At 37.4% G+C, this 27,784-nt stretch overlaps 1 protein-coding gene across 5 annotated transcripts in view; it reads right to left on the reverse strand.

Moving 5' to 3' along the window:
• Positions 1 to 10,814: 10,814 nt before the first annotated feature.
• Positions 10,815 to 27,784, reverse strand: part of LOC124638756 (histone-lysine N-methyltransferase PRDM16-like) — a 63,123-nt gene continuing 46,153 nt past the window's right edge. For 4 of the 5 annotated variants that reach the window (XM_047175836.1, XM_047175835.1, XM_047175833.1 and 1 more), the window contains exons 5-8: positions 19,782 to 19,896; positions 14,928 to 15,084; positions 14,468 to 14,638; positions 10,815 to 14,291 (exon numbers count right to left, since the gene is read on the reverse strand). In XM_047175836.1, coding sequence (XP_047031792.1) covers positions 12,561 to 14,291; positions 14,468 to 14,638; positions 14,928 to 15,084; positions 19,782 to 19,896 — 2,174 coding nt within the window. In that variant the 3' untranslated portion in view covers positions 10,815 to 12,560. The remainder of the gene's footprint in view (positions 14,292 to 14,467; positions 14,639 to 14,927; positions 15,085 to 19,781; positions 19,897 to 27,784) is intronic. The other variant, XM_047175834.1, reaches the window with a different exon arrangement.

Below are 27,784 nucleotides of genomic sequence, written 5' to 3' on the forward strand. Positions count from 1 at the left end.
CAAGGTAAGTGTATGTGCTGCGGTTGTTGTATTCCAATATGAACTGTTCTATTTAGGATGATTAATATTGACGTGTAAAAAGTTGATATTATACAAGCTTACATATTTTCTGCGGGTTGTTCGAAAGAGACTGCGGGTTATTCGAAAGAGATACCGCGACCCTGGTACATAAAAGGCCTATGACGGAACACGACGGTTTTTAGTCAGTATGAGTCTGACACTCCCTCACCGCTGCTAACCCACAGCGGGAGGGGTCATTTGATGATTTTTGACGTCGTTAAAAAAAAAAGCGTAATCTTTAAAAAAAATATGTAAATATTTTTTTTTTCTTTCAGACCCTGACTACGAGTAAACCGGAATACACCGATGAAACACCATCACGGAAAGTACCTTTTATCACTATAGGTATTAGAATATCTAACGCAATTTCTCCATGCTTCATTAGAAGAACTAAAAAGATTTTAAAGTCAGTAAGGTGTAATACCCTTCACAATGTCCTCTTTTGTTGTACCAGAACTACTACCTAACAAAAGAACGATTATAGAGTTACTATCTAATGTTGTATTGCCAATTTTCTCAACAAATTAAAATTACACCAGCAAGTAAAATTGTATTCATCTTTTGATTATTTGTTTGTAACTTTGTACCAAAATATAAACCAATTTGTAAATATGAACACCATGTAGCATTTTAATTGTCATTTTATCCTCATTTGTCTCTGCGATTCTACATGATCTTCACATGGTGTCACTGTATGTATTAATACATACAAACTGTAATACCATATTATTTTTAAAAAGAGTAACCATGGAGTTTCTTGCCCGTTCTTCTCCATAGGAAGCTACTTTTGGAATGGGCAACTAGAATCAAACTTAGTTATAATTTTGACGTTCATAAGTGCTTGTAAAAGCCTAAGTGAAATAAATGATTTGACTTTGACTTTGACTTTTTAGATCTTACAGAAAATCATTCACAATCTTTATTGTAAGCTGTTATTAATATCTAACAGGTACTCGCTACAATGCGAATAAATCACTATTATTCACTTTAAATCTCAAGTAGTGACAGATCTTGCAAACGCCTACACGAACTACAATGACACATTTTCTTCGAAACGGAATTGTATCAGTACATAAATTGGTAACAAATATGGTAAATTACAAAGATAACCGTAATATATTGTGCTCATAAGTAATACCTACATTCTGTAATTGTCAATGTTAATGATGTAAGTCAGGGTTTCGTTTAAGGTAGAGGTATAAAATTCCTTTAAAGAGTTCTAAGAGAAAAACCGATGGCCATACATTGTGCGCTTACGTTGTTCACAACTTATGAATAAAAGTAGAAATTTAATTAATATGTACTAGCTATTATCCGCTGTTTATCCTGCGTCAATACTTGGCTTAGTGGATAAAATGTAGTACCTACACATATTATCACGCTTACAAAAAATTTCGCTTGTACATCCTCCCGGTTAAAAAAGTGACCTATAATAATCGGCAGCAGGATCTTACCGGGTTCGAATATTCTGTGAAGCCATTAAGTGCCATATTTGCTTTCATATCCGCATCAATCTTCACTTACATAACCAACAATCAAAACAAATAATCCTAAAAGTGACAGTACCGAACTCATAAATGCATTAATCGTTGCTTCTTGATTGCATACAAAAGTGATTGGGCCCTTCTCAGTGGTCCTGAGTCATGGCGACTTTTATGACAGGGTGACACAATCGGATGCAATCACAATCGAGGAGTTACGTGATGCAAGAAAGGAAGCTTGGGTAAAAACTGTAACACATTAAGTTGATGAAACGATTACTTCAATCAAATGTTTTCGTAATTGCATGTTTTCACTGGATAGTGTTAATGTTTTTAATTGGAACAGGATATATCCGAATGCATCTTATGTGTTAAGTCGAATTATGTACATTACCCATAGCTTCGCAGAACACGCCACGCTACCGTAAGTGGCCTCAGCATAAAAAGTAAATCTCACAGTAACTATGTAAAGAGTCACCTAGTCGAAACAAACCTAACTTAACTGTGTCCAAGTAAACTGCATTTATCAAGACCCATCTGACTGAACATCCTTCAACAAAAACCTTGCACCTCAAAAGCATATCCTCCCGATCCTTCTATCCCCTGTATTATCCCCCTCTATTACCCTGACAGTTGCAGAAAAGTACACAGCATGTACAATGCAGTGCCCGCAACCCGGCACACGCTACAAATAAGATCGCGGGCGACACGTCATGCGGATTGCGGAGATTAGGTCAGTTTGACATACCTGCTCCTGTTGGGCGATTCAATGCTGTTTTCCTAGATAATTTGTTATAGATGTAAATAAGGTCATATAAACTTATTTTGAGAATGATGTTTGAAGATCTATAACCGGTAACGGTTTGATCGGAAAATATGGGTTGTAAAGTATAGAATAGAAGTGGACTATAAAAAGAGAACGCGCTTTAAATTCAACGTTCGCGGCAGAGCGAGTTATCATAAAAACTTAACGTTATAAGCATAAATATTATTCAATGCTATGAATCGCTATTCAATGCTATGAATGAAATATTTAATATTACCTACCTATTTGGATACAGAGCTTTTGAAAGGATATCTGAACAAATCTATTCACAACCCAGCATAGTTTAACTACAGTGACAATAACAAGAGCACAGTCTCGGGGCACACGAGTTCGCGTGCCGTTGCGACAGTGCCGCGCCCAACCGCCATACCGCCAGTGATGTGCGTGCAACAATATCGATCTTATTACGTATCGATACATAGCACACTGGCATCAAACAGAGCCCGAACTGCGAGCTACAAGACATGAGGGTTCGCGTGTTGCGACACCGCCGCCCAGCTGCTAATACTAGTGATGTTTGTATTCTAAACAATATCGATTTCATTGTGTATCGATAAACTAGTCAAATGTAGTGACTTAATAACACGGACGAGCGCTCGTGCTGTAGCGGCACTAGTGAAGTGCGTGCATAAATATCGATTACGTTGCGAATCGATACTTAGTGCGCTTGTATCAAATACAGTGACCATGCCACGATATCTAAGACATACGAGCTCGCGTGTTGTTGCGACAGAGCCGCGCCCAGTTAGAGATGTGCGTGTGTACAATATCGATGTTATATCGATCGACACGTTTCCGCATCGGCCGCCATTTGTAACGGTCTGTGTTTCCTGACCAATTGCTCTTGTTTCACGTGAGTTAGTCGGTGCGGAATCTTTATTACAAATGTGCATGTATTTCCTGCAACTTAAACTACAGAGAAGATTATTCGTTATTAATTATGAAAAAATCTTTAGTTTTCATAAAAAATCGATCGTGTTTTAAAAGAGAACTTTTCTCACAAGGTAGCCGTAAATGTCAACTTCACTTTTTGTGGTACCTTTATTTTATGGCAATACTATTTACAAAATTATGGGAACTCTTTCATAAACTAACTAAATGCCATATTTTAGGTACAGCACTAGAAAACAGAGCGATAGCACAATTAAATGTAAGTATTCGCAACACTTGCGCACGCGCCGACCACTCTCTGTCCGCGGGCTTTCTACAAAAATCAAACAAATTTATACGACAATCGTGATTGTTTCGAAGTTGTTTGTTAGTGCAGGCATTTACTAAAAGTAAATAATGGCTACTAGTAAAGTACAAATCGATTTTATTTATTGGTTGTCTGAAATGGTTTCAATAGTTACCATAATTTTAACCATACTATTTAACGTACCTATGTCAAAGTGGCAAGTCTAGGGAGGAACCTAATAAAAATATCCGGCATCTAAATGTTCGTTCCATATTGTCATATATATTAAGATGAAATTATTTCCACATGGATAAGCTTATCTTCACACCATTGGCTTTTTGCAATGACCCATGTTTGACCATATAAATGAACTAAATAAGTAAGAGCATAACGACTTCCTATACTAATAATCACATTCTTCATATATCATAACTATGTTATGGCATATCTCTAATTCCTATAGTTTCTATATTATTAAGATATTATTGAATTGCTGTGATATTTAGTATGACAGAGTAATGTGGAGTATTTGCTCAGTATTCAGGATCTCAGCAAGGTTAGTTCGTCACGATCGTCTAGACATGAAGCTGGTTCATAATGGAATTACCAACTGGTATAGCGATGAGGTGTCAATGGTTGTAGTGGAAAATTATTGATTTTGTTCTTGACAACTGATACTATAAATACTTTAGTAATAAAACATGATGTTAAACTTCATCATACCTATGAAGATATCAGGCAGAAAAACATAGACATTTTTTGCGCAAAGAAGCTCCGAACGTTGTCATACAGCATCAAAATGCAAATAAAATGTAAATTTCCTCTTTTGGTGAATCAATGATATTTCCTCAAATGACCAGGACGGACAGAAGTAAATTACCTCGTAAAAACAGCAGCCAAAAGTCCGTATTTCAATGAATAACGACAAAAAACAAGATATAGGTTGGTAGGTATGATGACGGCCACCAAGCCCCGCCTTGTTCCCGCGCATGTATGACGAGATGACGATATAATCAGTGTAGCACGATCCATCACTGTACTGTCAAACTTGGTCAATCGTGTTATAAGTGACCAGTATAACCTGACCCCTGGACACAACTCACTCTTCTCAAAACCCAGAACAAATTGTCAGTTGCTTGTAACCCCGTGTGTCAAGTTATACTGGTTGTGTTTCTCGTCTCATGTGTTCCCCATGTTTTTTACGTGTCATTAACGTGGGACAGAATATTTAATTAGCTAATTAATATCCGGTATGAACTGTTGTTCTTATGAAACGAGCACATCCGTGGCTGTTTCTGAAAGTCATGTCGATATTGGTTTAGGTAATTAACTGAATGGAAAGTGGTCTGTAGTTATGTCTATGGATGTAAGATCTTTGATTGAGGCCATTGAGAGTGAGATGAAACAAAACTTTGTAAGTATCTAAACTAACTAATTCATATTTGGAACTAAGTACTTACCGATACCTGAAGCTAGCTGAAAATATTGATAAAAACGTTTCTGTAAAACACCAAAAACGAAAGATCTTCAATTAATGAAGCTTTGGTACCTTCCAGTAACACTACCCAATTATCAACATCATAGGTAAAGAGGTACTTAAGCTCAACAGTTGGTAATACACAACTACACTATTCCTTCAACAGAATTATTCAAATTACAAAGACGCAGACATAAATATCCTGTTAGACTTAGCTTGTACTAACAGTAAGCGCATGTACTAAGAGACAAATGCAGTAATAAGTAGACTCGCCCACGAGCTAGTAGGTAAACTCATACCATCATTTCAATTAGGCGTACTGCGAAGGTAGATAATTAAGATCACAGGCACAGGTAAAAATGTCGATCGTGTTTGTGGAAAAACACCAAAAATGAAAGATCTCCAATTAAGGAAGCTTTAGTACTTTCCGTAACACTTGGCTCAATCAACAACATCTTAGCTAAATATAAGCAAAGCTTAGCAGATGGATTCAGAACTAGATAGATACATCATAATTATTCAAATTGCAAAGACACAGACATAAATATCCTCGTAGAAGTGCATGTACTAAGAGACAAATGCAGTAATCAGTAGATTCGCCCACGAGGTACTCTAATACCATCATTTCAATTAGGTGTTCTGTGGAGGCGGATAATCAGTAGATAGGCTGCACCTTTCACTCTACGAAGCTATTAGTGGAAATATGATAATAGAAGCCAGATTACTGTTATTGTTTTGCTACTTGAATGCTGGTTTTCGGTTAGTGGAAATATTTGATTTTCTTTGAGGGGTTTTTCGAAAGGTAGAGCCGTAACCACTTTTTCAGAAGGACTTGGAGTCTATGGGAATAATTGAAAGAGTTTTCTGTTATTTTTTTTATTAAACAAGTCCTAAAGTAGTTATAATAGTTTCACTTTTCAAGAAAAGCTCCAAGTTTAAAAAGACGGAGTGTATCTTCAACACTATCCGTCAAGTTTAAAAATATGAGGTGCCTTGCAGGGCTAATTTCAGATTAAAATATCATAGTCGTTATCCACCACCAACTCAACCACATTGTAATACAAAGTGATATCTTTATTCAAATCATTCATTTATTACTATTTTACGAGATTCTCAAGGATCCTTTAACACAAATTTAGATGTAACAGGATCTAATAAAGATCGATCGATATTGTTTACAATCAATCGGACCTTGATATAATTACGGCTAACACAAAACATATGATAAGTAGCGCAATCCGACATCCGCAATATTTCCCAGTCATACGTCATAACTCGTAAGTCAGAACCAGCGAGCCAATATTATAATTAAAACGGATGTGGCTCGTAAAATTATCATTTCTGATTTATCTAAACACAGTGGGCGGGGTGTTGGATCTGTAATCAGTGATTGACCAATCATGACATATTTTACCAGATCCATTTGCAATATTGTCACTCATTATTCCCAGAATCAGTGCGGTTCTCATAATAAAATTAATCGTATGAACCGCAAATGATTGTCAACTCATATCAATTAAGAGCTGAATTAAAAACCGGCCAAGTGCGAGTCGGACTCGTGCACGAAGGGTTCCGTAAATTACAGTTAAATCAACCTATCTCAAAAACTATAAGAGATACTTTGATCAAACCAAAAATCGTTGAAAGAGTTAATTAGCATGCATCACCTCTATTTTTTTTAGAATTTTATACCCCGTAGTTATAAAAATAGAGGGGGGGGGACATACTTTTTACGACTTTGAGAGCTGATATCTCAAAAACCGTTCACTTTAAGAAAAATGTTTTTTAGAAAACTTTATATCATTTTAAAAGACCTTTCCATTGATACCCCACACGGGTATGTACATCGAAAAAAAAAATTTCATCCCTCAGTTACATGTATGGGGGGCCCCACCCCCAATTCTTTTTTTTACTATTTAGTGTCATATTTTTGTAGCGGTTCATACAACACATATTCTCATCAAATTTCATCACTGTAGTACTTATAGTTTCCGAGTAAATCGGCTGTGACAGACGGACAGACGGACAGACGGACATGACGAAACTATAAGGGTTCCGTTTTTGCCATTTTGGCTACGGAACCCTAAAAATTGAACAGTTTATTTTTCATTGCATTTTCAACCTTAACGCTATTGCTTTAAATACCCCAAAAACCAACACTACAATGTTGCTCCAAAACCTGGAACAGTTAATATTAAGCCGAATCGATTTCCTGACAGTTTGTCACATCGCAATCTCGATATTAAAATGTTTCGAGTTCCCATTCTCATGATTTCAATTGAAAAACTCATGTCAGCGTAATGAAGTTCTTAACGACGACGAACGGTCAGAAGGGAGATTTATAGCCTTACTAATGACCAGCAGTTACAGAAAAAAATATATAAAGAACACGTTGCAATTTAATTGCCCCGAGTGAAGTCGCGTTGACGCATGGACGTTAAACAATACCATCATTTGTATTGACTTTGTAAGCGCGTGAAATGTGGATACACGTACAATTTATGTGGAAAAAAGTACTTTTTAGGTCTCATAAAATACAGTTCTTTGATTTCACACTATAACCCTATTCATTGACACCAGACCAGGCCAGAGACCCTTATATTTCATTATAAATTTAAAGTAACTAAGCTAAGCAGGAATACGTATGATACAAATCAGCACATAATTGGCTCACTTTACCGAAATTATAACAGTCCCAAGATGAGATCTATATCAAACGCGACCAAGCTTTCAGCATTACCATCAAGAATTTGTGCAATATATCACATGTTGCGTTTAGTAAGGGCCACTTGACCACTATGACATTTGCAAGGGCCAGCTAATAAGACACATTTCTCGTGTAGGGTGTACCCACGATTGTGTAAAACGGGACACCGTGGCGCCTTGTGCGGGAAGGACGGACAATGGCCGCGGTGTCAGGCCGCAAGCGCGGTATTACATGGAAATTAAATGTGGGCGGAATAGATAAACGTAGGCAGTTACGTACCTATATTTTAGTGTCGTTTTGAGCTCTTGGAATTGAAAATGTTGTTTATAGGTCTGTGGGGTCGTAAAAGGAACGTTATTTAACATCCGGTTATTTTATTACGGTGCTACCTATGAGTATTATGGGATATTTTGCTCTGCATCATCATTATGATGTCTATTTTTAGCTTGCAGGAACATCCGTAATTACATAATATTAGTTGTTATTCATAGAAGGTTGATATTTAACGAGCAAAGATATTAAAACGTAATGCAACCAACGCTTATGTATAATGCCCAAACTGTGCATAATATTTTAGTGTGATATTTGTCTATTTACCGTTCTGCTCAAAATAAGCAGCACACATTTTTTTATTCGCCTTTTTCATGTGAGCCAACCCTAATACATAGAGTGGGCAGCGCAGTGACTACATGTCGCGATAGTGTCGCGAGATTCCTAGCAAGCAAGACCTTATTGAGAATGTACGCGAAGCAAATGCAGCGTGGTCACATCACTATTTATTTATGTTGACTGTTTATTAAGATTGAGAGAATTTCAACGTTTAACTAAAATAACGCTGTTTTGCAATGTTTTACTGAGTGAAAATTATTTATTTCGTATTCAATTATAATATCAATTAATTGAATCTCAGCATCTTTGAGATGAACGTAACTCGAGTAGGTGCGCCAGTTCTTATCCTAGACAATGAGGCGTGTCAGGGACCGCAGTCAATCGCCCACTTAATCCTCTATTACAGGGTGCCGAGGCGGGTGCGCGTGCGCCGGTCGGCCGCTCGATAATGAGTGTAATTGCGCTATCTGCGTCCTTGTTCCGTCCTTGCTTTCACTGATAACGCCGCTCGCTCGAGGTTATCACTTATATAATATTAAGTGATTAAAATCTCCGAAAGGTCAAGCTTTTTTGTTGACCCTTGCGCCAGTGAACTGATTTTTGACATTTCATTGAGGATCGATTGCAAGTTTTTATTGACGGATCAGTTTCAGGGACAATATGTGTACCAACTTTCGAATTTTACTTTTTCTTACACAACTGACGATGTAAGTGTACTGTTGCTGAAATTTGTCATGTCGCTGGAATTATTATTGTAAGTGTGATTGCTATCGCTTTTAACGTAACATTTAGCAACTGCACGTGTAAACTTTACAGTTTGTAGGTCAGCGGTCCCTACAATCGAATATAATATGGATGTTTTGATGAGGTCTTCACAGCCAATCACGAATAAGTAAGCATTGGAAGACTCTTGCGATTGGCTCTTCGACGTCGTGTCCTTTTAAAGTCACGATATAACATTAGAGTCAAGTAATCATTGGTGGATTCGCAATTAATCGAAGCATTTAAAATAACCTATGATGTTAGCGCATGTAACAATTTGATGATGGTTCATAGTACAGTCAGTTCTATAGCTATCATCTCAATGTGATTACATAACTCTATAAGTGAGTTTGATTGCCACGTCTATCGTAGGTAATTCAAGTGTCTTGCTCACATATTCTGATCAATATTTACTATAACGTTTAAAGGCCAATAACACGAATGATAAAAAAATAACACCCACTTCCCAGGGGAAGCAGGTATTATAAATACCCTATACTAAAATAAAATATATATGTGGAGTGAATTCTGAGTAGAAGGGAACGTATGAATGAGCGGGAAGGAATGTATGAGCTATGAAGAGTGAAAGAGAGTGAATGAAGATTGGGATTACAAGATGGAAGACGTAGACGCTAAGACGCTAAGATTATAAGATTTAAAGATTAGCAAAAGAAGTCCAAGAGGAAATTAAACCAGTATTTAACTTTATTCGCATTATTTTTTTGCCACTAAATCCCACATATAATTACATGCCTATGACACAAAGTGACGGTCTAAATTTTTTTTATCGTTTCAGAAGAAAATTGACAAATTATACCTCTTTATAATATCCCTCTACCTAGACAAGCAAAACCGTTACCGTCAACTAGTTAAAATTAAAACGGCGGTGATTCATTTTTATTAAGAAACAGCAGTCTCAAGCCACATGCCTAAGTAATAACACTCGAATTACACAAATATGTAATAAAGTTTAGTCGTGATGGCCCATTGCGCTCCGCGGCTAATGTCAGAATTCCCACGTCCCCACTTAATTACTGCTGTTGACACGATTCTAAATATCATCACGGTTGATACATGAGATTAGTTAAGATAGCATTAGTCATAGTAAACTATGCTTTGTTTCTTAATATATATTTTTACGTTTAGGGGAATTTTGCAGTTGCAGCATTTTGATGTAGCCAGATCAATTGACAGCTTCGTAGAACAAAAATAAATCAATGAGTACTTCAGTCTATCAATCTGCCGTTAGTTCAAAACTAGAGGTGCAAATATCTCTTGATTGATTTCAAAAGGTTTTCAATCTTCACCAAACGGAGGAGTAAGTTTATAGTCAGGATGGCCCATTGCGCTCCGCGGCTAATGTCAGAATTCCCACGTCTCCACTTAATTACTGCTGTTGACACGATTCTAAATATCATCACGGTTGATACATGAGATAAGTAAAGATAGCATTAGTCATAGTAAAGTATGCTTTGTTTCTTAATATGGTTCCTTTGTGTTTAGGGAAGTTTTGTAGTTGCATAATGTTCATCTTTGGGTAACCAAGTCAATTGAAAACTAGAGAATATTTAAAAAATATTGAGTATGTACTTTATTTGTTTGCAGCCTGAGCAATTAATTTCCATTGAAAACAGCTTTAATTACTCTTTAAAAACAGTTTAGAGCTAGGGGTACATCTCTTGAAATATTCATAGGGTTTTAAATAATACAAGTGCTTGTATTGTATTGTTTTATTTCTCAATGCGTTTACAATATTATTTTAATATTTTAATTGAACTTGAAATTAAATAGGTAAGTGTACTTAACATACAACTTTATCGTGTGACGTTAAAACCTTATCGAGCTAGTGCCTCCGAGTGATATGATTACAAAATATCTTACTTTACAAGTATTGCATTCGTTTCCATTACATTACACTGTCCAAAAAGCTTTCAAACTTATACAAGTGTGTACTGACCCTTATTTAATACGTGAACTTCATGCAAGGAGGTTGTGACTGACAAATGACGTCATAATTAAACTTTGTAGATATATATTACTGCTCGTGATCAAAGTCTCAAAGACAAGAACAGGTCGCTTAGAACTGTGGAACTAACTATACCTAGACAATAGGCAAATAGCAATGTGACCGAAATTACTTTGCATTTAGTAAATATTACGAAGTTATTTCTTATATTTATATTACATTTTCTAAAGATACATTTAAACATTTATACAATACGCATTACTAATGTAATAAGTATCGCTAAAATTTTTGAGCTTCGATTTAATTTAAAACACATGATATGCATTTCGTGTATCGCAAACTCCTATACAACAATCGTGTAAATAACAAATTTAACAAAATATTAATTTATTAATTGATTCTCTAAACACGCAAATAACTAACGATTCTATTCACAATGCCAATCACTGGTTTATAATGCGCTTTAATTTCATCTTTTCAAATAAATATCGAATAATTTTGGATTATAGAAAAACTTTGGTAGTTTCCTTTGACTAAACGAGTGACCTCGACATTTTTACCAATTTTTATAAATTTACAAAATATAATGAAAATAACAATACCATCTTTCTGTATCTATACTTCATTAATGTCAAATTAATTTGTGTTTAAAAAATATTTTAAATAAAATTAAGTAATTACTTCGTATCCAATTAAGAAATAGTTTAAAAATCGAGCGAAGTATTTGATATTTTTTAAACATCAATTAATTAACCTTTACTCTCTACTTTACACAATAACAGACAAAACATTCTATGTACAGTTATAATAATAGAAAATACGTTTTAAGTCAACCTTAAATCACGAGATATGAACTAGGAACAAATATTTAAGTTATCATTAAAACGATTTTTACTTAACAAATCTACAAGTAATCTTAAATTAATTTTATCATAATATAATATGTACTAAAGTGATTTGTCATGTCGCTTATAATAATGTATTTCTCTAATAAAACTTTTTTACAATTATAATAAAAAATAACCGTGTTTATACTACGTGTGTTGCCAATGAAAATAATCTAAAATCGTATATTGTTGAACGTTTTAGTGGAAACTAAAACGACTTACAACGCGTGTTAACTGCGTATCTTAAATAAGCTAAAGCACACGAAAATTATTTAGCTTTGACGGAATATTACTCAATATTATATAACCGATTTATATTGCTCTCAATGTGAACGTTAGAGAGACGTGACTATACGTAATACATGTACACCCGCATTACTACGTGTCCTCGTCGGCAGTTAAACATACTTATTTACAAAGACCTTACATAGTTCACTATGGGCCAATTAAACTGACTCGCAATTATTCAATTCTTCTGAATGAAGTACTTTCGCCATGTGCCAAAATAATTAATCGTGCCAGTGAATATGTTGGTCTGGCTTAGACTTATGTTAGTTGAAAGGCTGCGTCCATAGCGGCGGCGGCGGTGGCAGCGGGTAGGCCGGTGGCTATGTGGAGATGGCGAGCGAGGGGCGCGCGCCGTGCGCGGGGTGCGCGCCGTGCGGGGGCGTCGCCGCCGGGGACCGCGTGCCCGGCGAGCATGTCACCTTACCCATGAATGATCGAATATCATCGAAATACGCATCCTCCCTCTCAGTATCAGCAGAACTTGGTGAATCTCCACCTTCTGCCTCGTGCTTCTTTAAGTGACGATCAAGATTCGTCTGCTGCCCAAAACATCTCTCGCACAGGGGACACCGGAACGGTCTCTCCTTGTTGTGAATGTTCCTCACGTGTCGCTGAAGGTTCGACGAGATCGAGAACGAGCGCTCGCAGTACTTGCATTTGTAAGGTTGCTCGCCAGTGTGTGTACGTAGGTGACGAGTCAGGTTTGCACTCCGTGGGAATACTTTGCCACAGAACTTGCAAGCGTATCGGTCACGCAGTTTCCCTGAACCAGCACTGAGCTCTTGAAACTTGGCATATGCGCTCGGTTGCCTATCAGGTCCATCAGTACCGAGAAGTGGGGATAAAAAATTGAACGGGCTTGGAACATAAGGCGAGTGCGAGGAGTTCAGGATCGATTCAGAAGAGTGAAACGATGGAAATCGAGGGCGATACATAGCATCGATTAAGTTGCTGTGTTGTGGGTGAACGGCCATTGGGAAGGCGAGAGGTGGGGATACGAGCTGCGGTGGTGAGTCCTCTCTCTTGGGCTCCACTCCTTCGACATCGACGTCTGTTGTGTCATTTTCAGGAGTTTTGCTCCTCTCTGCAGGGCTTTCAGGGGGCGAATATGATTTGACTGAGTTGCGAAAGGAACGATCATCATTCTCAGCTTCAGAATCTTTATCGTTTTGTTTCCTTGATACCGATAGATCCAAGGGCTGATCACCTTCATCTTTCTTGGTGTCTTCCTCAGCATCCGAGTATTCCGATGCCTTGTCGTCTTCAATGACATTCTTTGATAAGTCTTTAGGATGTGGTGATACTGACTTGTTACCTTGAATATCATTATTGTTTATTTTAAGTGAGAAGGTGAACGGAGACTTTCGTTCTCTTGGGAAATTGAATGGAACCATCGGTGTAGATAATGGCATCACTGGTGACGGTCGTCGCTGAGAAGATGCTTCTTCTCCTGATGGAGGTGATTGCTTGGAATACAAACTGGATTTGTTAGGAGTAGCCCTGTCTGAACTATAGCTGTCTCTTTTAACTTCGAAATCTAAATCCTTAGGCTTCTTGTTGTCTTCCATAGAATTTGAGCTGTCCATGCTTTTTACTGATAAGCGGCCTTCTTGTTGTTTAGATACCAAGTTGGCGTTTGACATAGCCATGTCATGTTCCATGGCGAGCCTTGCTCCTTGTACGTTAAAGAGCAATGGGCTTAAGAACTCTGGTGGGCAAGCAGCTGCGGCGGCGGCAGAGAACAGAGCCGGGTAGTGAGCGAATGTGTTGTACGGCAGGGGCAGAGTGGGCCCCCTGTACATCGGGAACGGGTTGGCGTTGTTAGGGTTATTCATTCCAACGTTTTGTAGTGACGGTATTTGCGGAAGGCCCTGGGGCATTTGTCCTCGTAGGTTGACGGAAGCAGCTGCGGCGGTGTCGCAGAATCTCTTGTGTTTAGTAAGAGAGGCGTATGACGTGAAGGACTGGCCACATTTTCCGCACTCAACGAGAGCTCTGCAAGCCACGTGCATTCGCTTGTGACGGCAGAGGTTGGAGAACTGGGTATAAGCCTGGAAACACATAATACACAATTAGACACTATACATAAAGTATTTTATTTTAGGAATATCAGTTATTATATAACTAGCTGTTTTAATTTACACATTTACTAAGGAGATATTTACTATGAAAGTAATATTTTTTTTATACACTGAACTACAATAAAGATAATATAAAAGATCCTTACCTTAAAGCAAACCTTGCACTGGAAAGGTTTGACGCTGGAGTGGATATGCGTGTGCTGCTTCAGGCCTGACGATGTGGCGAACGTCTTCCCGCACTCGGGACAGGCGTGGCTGCGGGCGCCCGCGTGCTGCGCGCGAATGTGGCGCTGGAGGTTGGAAGGATCGGTAAATACCTGAAATAACATCAGGTTTCGCAAACGGTGAAACAAATACCACCGGTCAATTACCCACTAATTTAATTTTAAATAAGAACCCAGGAATACTGAAAATTACCCATTAAGTTTATTTAATTATTAACATTATTTTTTATTGAAAGAGGAGATAAAATGGTGCTTTTAAAAGCCAATTTAAAGAAAATTTTAATAAACCCATGTTCTTTCAGGAAAAAAATATATATATAGGTACTACAATGAAAATCAAATTTTCATTCCAAACTACAATTCATAAGTTTATAATCCACACCTTAGGACAGTTCTCGCAGGGATATTTTCTGATGTCAGTATGCGCAATCGCACGGTGCCTCAGGTGCAGTTCCCTAGTACTGTACGCTCTGTTACAGAGTTCGCAAGGAAATGCAGCGGCCGGCTTTGCGTGCTCCGTTATCAAGTGACGATCGAGACTGCAACAAAACACAAGAAAATTTATATAAAAATATCATTCAGCCGGCTAAATGTCAAGGACAACAAAATTTCCCCTTGATATTGGCATCCGCGTATGTGTAGAGAAAGTTAGCGCACGGGGATTCAGCCCCAAGGTCGTTTAGATTTAGCTGTTTATTCTCAAGGATAGTCGCATTCTTTTGTGCCTACAGGGTTTTTGTCGAGTTTTTAGTCGATGTTATACCGGAAGATTTTGAAACAAAGCTGGAACTGGTTTTACCGAGTAAATTGCGTTGAGACTTAAATTAGTCATCAATTTTAAACGCAATTTTTAGGAGATGTATTCGTGTTTATACTCAAGACAACATCGATAAAATTATAATTATTAAATGGCTGTATCTAATACAGCGATAGCAAAAAATACAAAAGGTAGTGTTAAAAGGAAACGCTTCATGGGGTCTCATTTGTTTCTCAGTAAAAATGTATGGGACAAGTTCACGCAACTATAAAATATTGAACAGATTTACGTTTAATAGCGTCTTCGTATTAGCTTTACATTTGTATCGCCTACTTTGCAGTAAAAGAAACATTCACAAACTACCCTAGTTTGTATCAGTGACAGTTTCATAGCTGTAGTAATTTAACTTCATTTTATATTGTAATTGTATTTTATCGCATACCAACAATGACTCTATTAGAAAGTGAGGAGATTACGCTAACGAACTCGAATAGGGCACGTTGCCATCCGTACGGACACTACTTACAGGAAAAGACAAAATAATAACATCTTTATGCATAGGGATCGCCCACGCGGACCTAACTTATACACCGGCCCATACATAATTCAAACATGTTTTCGTTCCACGGCGTATGTATGAATTCATTTTTACAATAAATTCTGTATGTACACGTTTTATGAGCAAAATCCGCACTAGACGCATAATTTATGATTTTCGCTTCGCTTCCGAGTATTCCATTCATGTGACCCCCATTTTCTCGGATTCTATTGGCAATTGCAATACTGTTATCACGGTCGTAATAACGTGTGTCGACATTTGATGGAAAACGTATATCATTTGCAAAAACGGTCCGAGTGAGTCTCCTTGGCATAACTGGTCTACCGCACGCAACCCTTGCTGCCTCCGGCTATTTTCTAGCGCTGCACCTGTTACACCTCGTTAGTCGCCTTTTAATATAAACGAAGATTACATCGCTGGTTTTATTAAGGAAATGGTATTGACTAGCTGTTGCAGAGGTAGATCTACGTTGATCTATTCGAAAGCGTCGTGGTCGTCAAGACGGCGGGATGGAACGTTTTCACTGTAGCACGGCGGCGGGCCCGTCGCCGTATCTTTTAATTAATCTTAGGAATAAAATCTATCGTCAGTAATGGTTCCATCGCTTACTGTCTGTTCGAAGCGTTCTCTTAATAGTCGCAACGAGACATCCTACATCCATGTTGAAATGTGTGTCACATTCGGCGTAGCAGGCAATTGGTGTCCCAAACCTCAAGATTTTTTAAGAATAGATTTAGCCACCTTCAACCCCGCCAGTTCATTCTACAGAAGCCAAAATAAAATACAATTAGCCTCATCAATAAGTTTTGCAACCAATAAGAACAATGTACGTTTCAGCTATTTATTAGATTCGTAATCGACGCACGCGCAACTCAGATACAACGCATAGCCCCAGGGCTCACTTGCTCAAGCATTCTATCTGCCCATACGATCTTGTACTGCAAGTATAGGCCAGCGTATTTTTTCATTAGACCACTACATCATCTAAGTAAACGATTCTTTGTACAGTTGTATCTTTTAATAGAGTGTTGCGTAATTTCTATAACAATTGAAAGTGTATTGCATTCTTTCTGTTCGTTGTAATTGAACATCGGTTTGATAACACTCGGGTCGCTTTTTCAGTTGTTTTTTACTGCTGGGTGGGATATGTCGTAAGTGTGATTTGTTTGCGTATGTTATTCAAACTACTTTATTATGTATTGAATAAAGCCTCTTTCAAACTGCAACAAAAATATATGTAACTAGTTTTAAGTACGTAAGTCTTATGGAGCAGAGCCTGTAACAAACTCCACGTGGACTAATAGATAGCGTCCGTTTAATCTCCTTAGCAGAAACATTACGTCCGCAGTCGAGATCGAGACCAAACATGCTGTAGACATTGATATCCGCCGATCATAGAAATAATCTACATGTTCACGAATTGATAACATCCAATGAACAACTTTCGTTCTAAGCCGATCTATTAAGCTCCGCCCACACAAGCCTCCGATACTAACTGGTCCCTAAAATGACGCTTCCTTTCTAAGATGTTCTGTGCTCCTTGCAGTTAAAGGTTATTAGAAATTTAAATACCTAAGCCAGAACTGCGATATAGGAAAAATTTATGGAAAGGATTTCATGGCAACAAAAGGAAAATTAATTCAGAAAAATATATAGTTTTGAGGTACGAGTAATTTTTACCTAACGTAATATTTATAAACCCTTGATATGGGGATATTTCTAAAAACGGAAGAATTGTTCGAATTTTTTTTTTTTAATCTCTTCCTTGATTTAGTCTTTTAATGACATCGAGCGTCATTTTAGCACCACTCCAGTCTAATGATGTACTACCGTCGAACGTGCTTACATTTTAATAATCGATTGTAGATCCCGGCTAGCGCTAACAATCGGTTGAGAAATACCGTAGCTCAGTCGATGTCTATAGATAACATCGATATTACCAACCGAGCCGATCCGATTCTCTGTTTGCATATCAAATGATAATGAACCCGTTATCACGACAAACTAATCGTCAGTTATATAACTATGAATACTAACCATACAGTTCCTTGAAATATTAAGTGACCTGATCAAATTACTATGTCTATTCAATATCGAAAAATTACCACCTGTATTGAATTAGCAACAAGCGTAACCCACGCCGAATAAAAATAAATCCACGTTAGACAAATAATAATGATTGTACAAAAGATCTGATCTCGATCGAATAGCCTGTAATTTTAGTGTTGGACTTCGCAATCGCTACCTGATCGATCTGATATCGATTCAAGGTGTGACAGCGGCGATGATCATTCCAATTGTGACAGCGCACTGTCGAAAGTAAGAGTGAAAAGAAATTTTATAAAAGTGATTACAGTAATATTTCGTAATCTACATGATGCATTATAATACGCCCAAACAAGTATTAGGAGCGAGCGTGACACTATAATTTAATACATCAATAATAAGAATGGCTGATTTTGCTTCTGTTTGGAGCGATACAAGGCGGCTAATGCATTACTGATGTCAACGAGGTGTATCTTAGAATTAGATCTAATGGTCACTGAAGAAATATGCTATAGGTGGGAGAGCGTATCTTTGAATATAAACACGATCATGAAGATTCAGAGAAATTAGGCAGAAACGTCCAACACTCATTCAGATGTGATTAGTTTTTCTTAATAACAATCCGGCCATCGGTACCTAATTTGATTTTATCCTATCAGTCCTACTTGTATTAGTTATCCCATAAGGCATAAAAAGCAACAATGTAGCGCACATCTAATTACTAATCGATCTCTCGATGCCCTAGAAACGTTTAAAACAATAGTGATGGCGCGATAAGAACGGCGTCACCGCGAGGATACGTTAGAAAGGTGCATGTCGATAATCTCGATCTCTTGCATTATTGACGAGCCAGCGCTTCGATAGAATATGATGACACACGCCATTATGGCCTTCCATCGCTTGTCACATAGATAATAAATTCATGATATATTTTCATTCGTGATGAGACGTTTAGTTTATTTGTGTTAAGTACTGATTTTATCGGTTTTTGTTTTTAGCTGCTGTTGTTTTTTGTTTAATTGTTTATTTGGTAAAGCGAGGTATATATAAAAAGATTTAGTTTTCAAAGGAGATATGCCATCTGCTCGATACAGCAAAAACGCGGAATCGTCGCGTGCCATCGACCCGCCCGGCAACAAATCATCGAGGTGCGTCTTATCGAACGAGCACATCACTAGCACTAAATAAATCGTTACAGCCCGCTCCTCTACGACCAAATAATATTAATGGCTGGAGGTTAATGGTTCCGAAGACGTTTGAAATTGATAGACTTCTGCGTCTACCGGCAGACATCTTGAATGCACCGTTTAGATGGAACGCCCGATTGACTGATTTGAATTTAATTTGTTGGTTACACGTACATTTAACTGTCTAGTTTTTAATAGGCATTTAATCGCTACATTTGCAGAGTAACGTAAAGCGTTTAGAAGAGTCGGAGATACGCATCTATAACGTGTTACAATAGCAATATTATATAAACTGTTTAATGTTAATGCGTGGAACAATGGTTTTGATAAGAATTATTTAGTAGCCACTTAAGCCGGTTAGACCTCAATAAATTTCCTAGAACGATATAAATAGAGTTAGCGACCGATACAATCATATCGTCTATCGTGGCTCGGCTTCGCATCGCTAGTAAACCAAAGACATAAGACGCAATAAAGGTGAATTATCGAAAAACTTGCGAAGTGAGGATGATGGTTTAAACTGAGAAAAGCTGATAATAATATTCAACTGTCATGCGTATTTTGCAAATTCCTTAGTGTACCTATGTCATGGTTTTCAAGGTTACGTGGCGTCCTACATATCATGGGACATGGATACATTTTTATAACTGAACATAGAGCATGAAACAGTATATAAAGGGTACTTACACATCGATGTTAGGGAAGGGCAGGTCACAGTAGCTGCAGCGAATGTCAGCGTCTTCCCGATCCTCGTCCTCAGTGGGAGGAAGGGCACTGGACTTCTCGATTGAAGATTGGTGCTCTGAAACAAGTGGTTGGTAACATTAGTATTTACATTTAAGAAAAACTATATATGTATAGATAGTGTTTGATTTCTTAATGTACGTCATATTTGATTTTTATTTCCCCTTATCCTTACAATTTCCTTGTAGAATGACTATGTTTTAAACAACTAATATCAAAATTTATGAAGACACACGGTGTATGGATCTGAATTTCGACCCGTGAAAAGTTGCCTAATCGACCTATACATACTAATATTATAGGACCAAAAAGTAGATGTAATACCATTTGCCAGAAACCTACCAAACAACATAAAATAACAACATCAATTTATCATCCTCGCTACACTTCCTTCAGTGTAAGTCATTTAACAGCACAAAGTTCTATGTAAATCAATAGGAACCATGCAATTATGGCGCGGACAGTTTCGTAACGTGCACAAGTGTGCGCCTGCGATGCGGCGGCGACACGACCGAATCTGTTATTCATTGAGTCTGTATCAAATGTAATTGAAGTTGTTCCTTTTAAGTAAAGTTAGAAGCGAAGACTTGTAGGAAGATGGGTACTGTGAGTGTTCTGTAGAATTGAAATGTAGGAATATGCTGTAGTCTATTGTATACTGAACTTATGGTAGTTTTAAACATATCAATTAATCAAGCTTATTTTTTATCTCGCTTAACTTTTTCTATACTCAAGTTATAACAGATAAATCCAATATTTTACGGCATAAATTTAAATAAACTGTAGGCTAAGTTAAGCAACTTGTGTAGTAGTAATGCATAATTAAAGAGGGCAAAACCAATTGAAAATGGCAAGAAAACCCAACGATCGCGCATGATTACGATCAACTTCGTTTCCAAACCGCTTTTCTTCCCAAGCCCAAGTAATTTCCAAATGACCAACAACTATTAAATACCTTAACAATTACATAGTCCAGGAAACATCAAATAAAATACCTATCAGTCGTAATAACAGGGTAGGATATGTCGTACGTTTGTAGTACTATCGTCACTGACGTATGGCATCACGATCAGGCCGTCGGAAGTATGGAGTATGAAATGGTTCGCATTGACACATGCAGAATTAATTCGAGTCACGAAACAAAACCACGCCTCGAGCATTGTCTAACGAGCATCCGTGATAAGGCAAGGCTAAGATAACGATATGATATCATCGGGCAAATATGATTTAGTTCTGTATGTTGAGTGATGAATATTTCGTTTGAATTGCTAAGTTTTGATTTCATTATGGGATGGCTTTTGTTCAGGTTGAGACTATGTATTATATTAATAGAACATAGTGCAATCAAGACTAAAGAAAAGTTCGTAATCTCAAAAATATGATGAAGATTTTCTGAAATCAGTTATGGCAGTCAATATCGCTAGAGTAAAATTTTATTTTTTAAATAAAATAAATTTATTTAATTAACAGAAAAAAAATCAAATCTAAGCACACAAAATAATTTACGGCCTAACATAACTTGGCAAAACCTACATACCTGAAAAACCACCAAAACTTTAAGCAGGTCAAAGTCAAGATGCCACTAGATCACAATGATGCCACGAGAGATCAGAGGTAAAACTATGTGCGATGTCAATACTATACTGAAGTGTTTGTTACAAATTATCATGGGCCAGTCACACCCCCACCCCACCTGCAGGGCGAGGGTTAATATGCTCACTTGACCCGCGCACTGGGGAAATATGGAAAATCATCTGTGCGTGACAACTTCACTGTTTGTGGTTTTAAAGTTTTGAATGTCCTAATTGACCGTTTGGAGCTTAGGGTTATGTGGATTTGTAAAGTGACGTGATTTTAGATATTTGAGTATTTGATTTTACTTTATTTTTTTAATACAGGCTGTATCTATAAGTGCTTTCTGATCTAAAAGTAAATATATTAACAAACGGAATATAAGACTACTGCACAAAATCCGAAAAAATACAAATGTACAACTAGTCCAGAAAAAAGAAACTGATTAAGGATGATTTCGTTGTATATCTTAAAAAGTTTTCTGGAACACGCTCTTGAGGAGACAGAAAAAAAAACAAAGGCAACAACTAAATTATTTGGTATTTAATTTTCCCCTTTTCGTCATAATTATTACTAACATATCATCGATTCCTCTTTCTTTTCCCACGCATTAACGCCTGGCTAAAGCAAGCCAACGGAAAACAATAAGGCACACAAAATTTGCGTACACCAGGGTGTACGATCGTTAAGTTTTCCCACGACGACGTCACAGATGTCGGACCGGCGCGCGCGCACCGTGACGGTGACTTACCGATTCTGTAATGAATTCCACCCCTAAACACCTGTTATTTCTCGCAATTTAGGTACGTTGGCGTTTGACGTGTTAAGTCAGTTTTTTTTTAATGTTGAAGGGAAAACCATTAAAAATCTGATTTAATTTATTTGATAACCTAAGCTATGAATCTTAAAAATTTCAAAACTTTCTAAATCCTTAAGGTTTTAGTGATAAAAAAACTGAGAAAGTTTTTTTCTCATTACTATCCTGTTATCCAACTACTCTTCTATTTTGAGAAGCCTTATTTGTATTTCCTATACGGCTGCACCATTACCTTTACAGCAAAATAAGCTCAACAAAACAATTCAATTTAATACCCATACTCTAGAGCACAATCATGTCGATAATCTGTTAGTCCAAGGTTCGCTTCCTGCGTGGAAATAGGTCTTGTTCGCGCTTGAGGCGGGCTTCGCATCAGGTGCGTCGCACGCGCTTCGTACCGTTACAGCCGCCGGCGAAAAACGGTCGCAGTACGGACACGAGATAGGTGAAGCTTTCGTACCTGCTTTGATATGGACCAGTGATTGCGTCAGCATGGCTTTGTAGCAGGTCATTTTGAGTTAAAAAATAATTTTTAATTGTGTTTTGACTTCCCTAAAATTTTAAGTACATATTTTTGGGTAAATATGTAAAAGACAGTCGATTTAATTCTCATTAATATTATCTCCCTCACCAGATTAAATTAACCGAAAAATATCACAGTGGGATTATCAAAAAATCTACGGCTAAAATGTGGAGACACGCTTCACAGTCCATTGTGGTACAAAAATTATTCAATTTCGCGTGACATCAAGATAGCATACGATCTAATCTGCAAACAAAACAGGCTCCCGAACCAGATTCAACCCTTCACTGGGGGCGGTGTTATTAAATTGAAATATTTCTATTTTATTGTGCGTTATATTTATTTGATTGTTAAATAAATACGCGATGTGGGACGCCGAGCGATTGTCGCCGGTTTAATGGAGGGTGCAGGCTATTGTCGTTGGTTAATTTTTTGATTAATCGTCCTGTTTGGGGCACCGTCGCGTTTGTGACGTTTCAATTTTGGTTTTTGCGCAGCATGTTTCTGATAAGCGATTCTGGTATAAATTTAAACAATGTATTTATGCAATACATCCATAAACAATATATTATCCAAATAATGATTAAAATAATTTAGCTTTAATTATGGGGAAGTAATTAAAGCAACTTGAAACTAATTTAATGACGTAGATGTGTATGAAACGGGATCGTCACTATTTTATTTCATTTCTGCATAAGTTTCGTTAATCTACCTACACATAGGTGCCCACTCCTTACAAATAACTCACACCACCGCACCGTACAGATAAAAAGAAAACAAAGGTGTAATCGTAAACGTCATAATCCATAATTCTTATCAAATTTTAAAAATAATAATCACGAGGCAAGATAACGGGGGCTAATACAGAAGTGTACAATAGTGCGTGCGCCGTCGGACAAAGCAACGTCATCAATTTTAATCTGAGCGACAATTGCGCGATGACAAATGTCAGCGCGCGACACTCATTCATTACGCGCACGAATGCATGCGGCTATTTGAAAAAACTACAGCCAATAAAGGGTTAACTCCGTTATTGTTATTGCGTATGACGGGAGATGGATTGTAAAACTAGATTGCCATAGAGATTACTAATCCGTTCATTTCAATCGCTATTTATGCATAACAACTCAGGAATTCTAGTACAAACTCTCAAAGCTACTTCTAACACAAATATTTAGCCTCAAGAATGGGGCTAGGATCACTAAAATGACCTTTCAGAAATTATTTGTACTCTAATAAATCTGCGTCAGTACTTATGAGTTACTGTCTTTTATCTAGAGAATTTTAGGTGCCTCGCCTTATGTAAGAGATCGGTATGGTCTAAACGTACGTAAATATTTGGCCATAATTTATCTTGATGTGATCAATCACCATTGTCATGTAGAATATTTATTCAAAATCCTATCGCGAGCTGAATAAATCCTTTCGAAAAATATAATGTTATCGAGAAATGTATTGAATAAATGCTAGCTATATGTGGCCTTTATTGGGATGGAGGTCCATCAATCAACTCTTGCGCAACGTGAGAGCTCGATCACAATTGGTGACTGCAAATAGTTGGTAATTATGGATATTTAAGAGTCATTGTGGACGTTATATTTGTTTGTCACGCTGCGTGTTTGTGATGAATGTGGGTGGTGAGATGTGTGGTTTACTGACGCAAATAGTGACCCTTAACATGACTACACTCAAAATTATTTAGCTGTCGTTACGTCTGTTGGTAATACACAAACGTTTAAAATAGTTATCAGCAACTTATTTTAACGACTAGATAGTTATATATATTAATAAATTCTAGCCCAGGGAGTGCACTACCTAATCATACTTTTTTCTGGTGAGGTGTTATAAAGCCTCTTCGTCCAGCGGCCATCTTGAAATTTCCATACCTATCCTAGTAGCCCACGTGTCGAACGCTATATGAAGTCAGCAAGTCAACGCATAATTAGTGGAAGGTGACTATTACGTGCAATTGGAATCGCATAAATCACCGGCACGGTGCCGGCTGCGACGCCGGAAGCCGTTGTAGGAACCACTGAAGAATCGTACCGGCTTATGTACGTGTGCTAGATATGACATTGTTTATCGTTAAAAAAACTATGGCGCCGGCAAGAGTTATGAGAGGATCTGTGATAGGTAACAGCCTGTTAATCTAATTACAGACTAAAGACCAACATTTTTCAGATTTTGTATAAACAAAATTCAGTAACTTCTAGTTCTATCAATTTGACAGACAGTCTACGATTAATCGTTACTTGTTTTATATTTGCAGAGGCCAAAAAGTTTGCTCAAAACCTAAGCTGTAAGAAGATACGGAAAACTGGAACCTACTTAACAGTTTTTTTATACTTCAGACTTCAATTAATATAGTTCATTAATAAGTGAAAATAGAGCCTTGTTTCCTTATGTTGTCTCATCTAGTAAAAAACAAACATCCCTCACCGAGTCACCCTCGCATTTACAAAAGCATATGCGTGATTTTTCACATCGGCGGCGGCGCGTACGTCGCGATTTATCTAAATTAAATATCGCATGCGCGTGGCACCGGTGTATCGCTGTGTGTCCGAGCCCTAAGATTTTTTTGTTTAAGTACAGCGTGTTTGGGAATAGTTATATTGTTTACTTAATATTAGGTAGTTAATTTTCATAATTAGGGGTTGCTTTGATCCTATTCTTATAATATACTAGCTTTCCGCCCGCGGCTTCGCCCGCGTGGAATTCGGTTCACCCCTCCCGCTGTGGGTTAGCAGCGGTGAGGGAGTGTCAGACTCTTACTGACTAAAATCGTCGTGTTCCGTCCTAGGCCTTTTATATACCAGGGCCGCGGTACCTCTTTCGAACAACCCGCAGCCGCGGCTGGCCCTGGCGCTACTGGGCCCCACTGATTTCAAAACAGACTAATTCGCGGCGAACCTTAACACCACGATACAGAAAAGCACAACGCCATCTATCGAGCTATCGGGAAGCTCGCGATTGAACAATGAGCTACAGGTTAAAGCGCGAGATATCATTGCACTTCTTACGTATCTTAAAAAAAACAACGTCACCACGTTTTAAAAAGCTATCATTCCACTTCTTATGTATTTTAAAAACACATCGTTACCACGTTTTAAAAACACCCAGCGCCATCTATCGCATACCTCAAGAACGAAATAACTTAACTAATACTTATACCAATTAGTAATTCGTTGAATTATAGTTAATTCAGGATAAGTAGATGTAAAAAAAACAGTTAAGACGATAAAACAAATCGTACGTCATCCCTCGGGAATTCCTCATTTTCGAGGATTCATTATCGTATCATTTAGCTTCTAAATTTATATGTTCATATTCGTTTGCAATATATAAGTAGATGTAAAAAAAAACAGTTTAGACGATTAAACAAATTGTACATCATCCCTCGGGAATTCCTCATTTTCGGGGATTCATTATCGTATCATTTAGCTTCTAAATTTACATGTTTATATTCGTTTGCAATATATTACCTTGTTTTAAACGACACACAGCGCCATCTACAATCCATCCATCAAGCAAACAATATTTTTGTTTTCCCTCGGGAATATCTATTTTTTTCGGGATAAAAAGTACCCTATTATTTAATCCGGACTTCTAACTTTACGTCTGCAAAATTACAAAGCAATCGGTTCAGTAGTTACGGCGTGAAAGCGGAACAAACAAACAAACAAACAAACAAACTCACTTTCCGATTTATAATATTAGTAATCGTTGAATTATAGTTAATTCAGGATAAGTAGATGTAAAAAAAAACAGTTAAGACGATAAAACAAATCGTACGTCATCCCTCGGGAATTCCTCATTTTCGAGGATTCATTATCGTATCATTTAGCTTCTAAATTTATATGTTCATATTCGTTTGCAATATACAGGGTTACTGGTAACTCGACGTATTCCTTGCAGGACATCATAGTAGGGTTAAAATGCAACAAATTAAGCCACTAAATGTTCTACCGAAATTCAGTAGTTTTTGAGTTAGTAAGGGTTTTACATTTTTTGTGAAAAATCCCAGATTAAATTATTTGAAGCCAATTTGAAAATTATTCACGGGGCGACTGTACTGAAATTGAAGTTATTATCATAGTTGACACCGTAGCGGATCGTTTTTAATAACTAAAAGTTCAAAATGACTAAAACTTTGGTGAAGATCACTAATCAAACATTTTTTTTTTGTAATTTTTGCTATTACTTCATAAAAAATGTTGTCTTGGCACAAAAAAAATACACTACACCAGGTGTACAAATTATTAGAAAAATATCCTTGTCTTATCAGCTATCCAAAATAGTATGAAAGTTAATACAAAGTCTTGGATTGCATTATGAAAATCGTTGTTGCTTTAGTACAAGAAGGTGTTTATTCGGAAAATCAAATTAAACAATTTCGTGAACATTATCATTATTTTTAATCAATATGAGTTTGTGGTCTTTAATAACATTATTTCACACGTCTTGTTCGAAGTGCTGTCCTCGGTTTCGAATACATGCTCTTATTCGCTTCCTCACTTCGGTTTTTGTGATTCTTGATGTGATTGTGGTTCTCATCTGATTCGCCGCATCTGTTATTCTCTCCCTTAGTTTTTCAATTGAATTTACGGGGGTGACATAAACTAGGTCTTTCATATGACCCCAGACGTAAAAGTCTAGCGGCGTCAGATCAGGGCTTCGTGCAGGCCACGGAATCGGCCCACCGCGCCCAATCCATCGGTTTGGATAGTTTTCATCCAGCAATTGTCGAATTGTGATGCGGAAGTGGGCTGGACATCCATCATGTTGGTATATCATGTTTGCCCTTCTTTCTTCGGGTACATCCGTGAGCAGTGCTGCTAAATGATTTCTTAGGAAATCTTCATAAAGTTCCCCATTTAATGTTCGGGGTAAAATATGTGGGCCTATTAACTTATCGTCGACAATACCCATCCAAACATTAAGCGAGAACTTACGCTGCGATGCGGTTGGTTTCAGTTTCTTAGGGTTTCCTTCTCCCTTCGGTGCCCAGTAATGTAAATTGTGGTAATTTGTGAT

Source organism: Helicoverpa zea, chromosome 18 (assembly GCF_022581195.2).
Source record: "Helicoverpa zea isolate HzStark_Cry1AcR chromosome 18, ilHelZeax1.1, whole genome shotgun sequence".
Taxonomy (NCBI): Eukaryota; Metazoa; Arthropoda; class Insecta; order Lepidoptera; family Noctuidae; genus Helicoverpa; species Helicoverpa zea.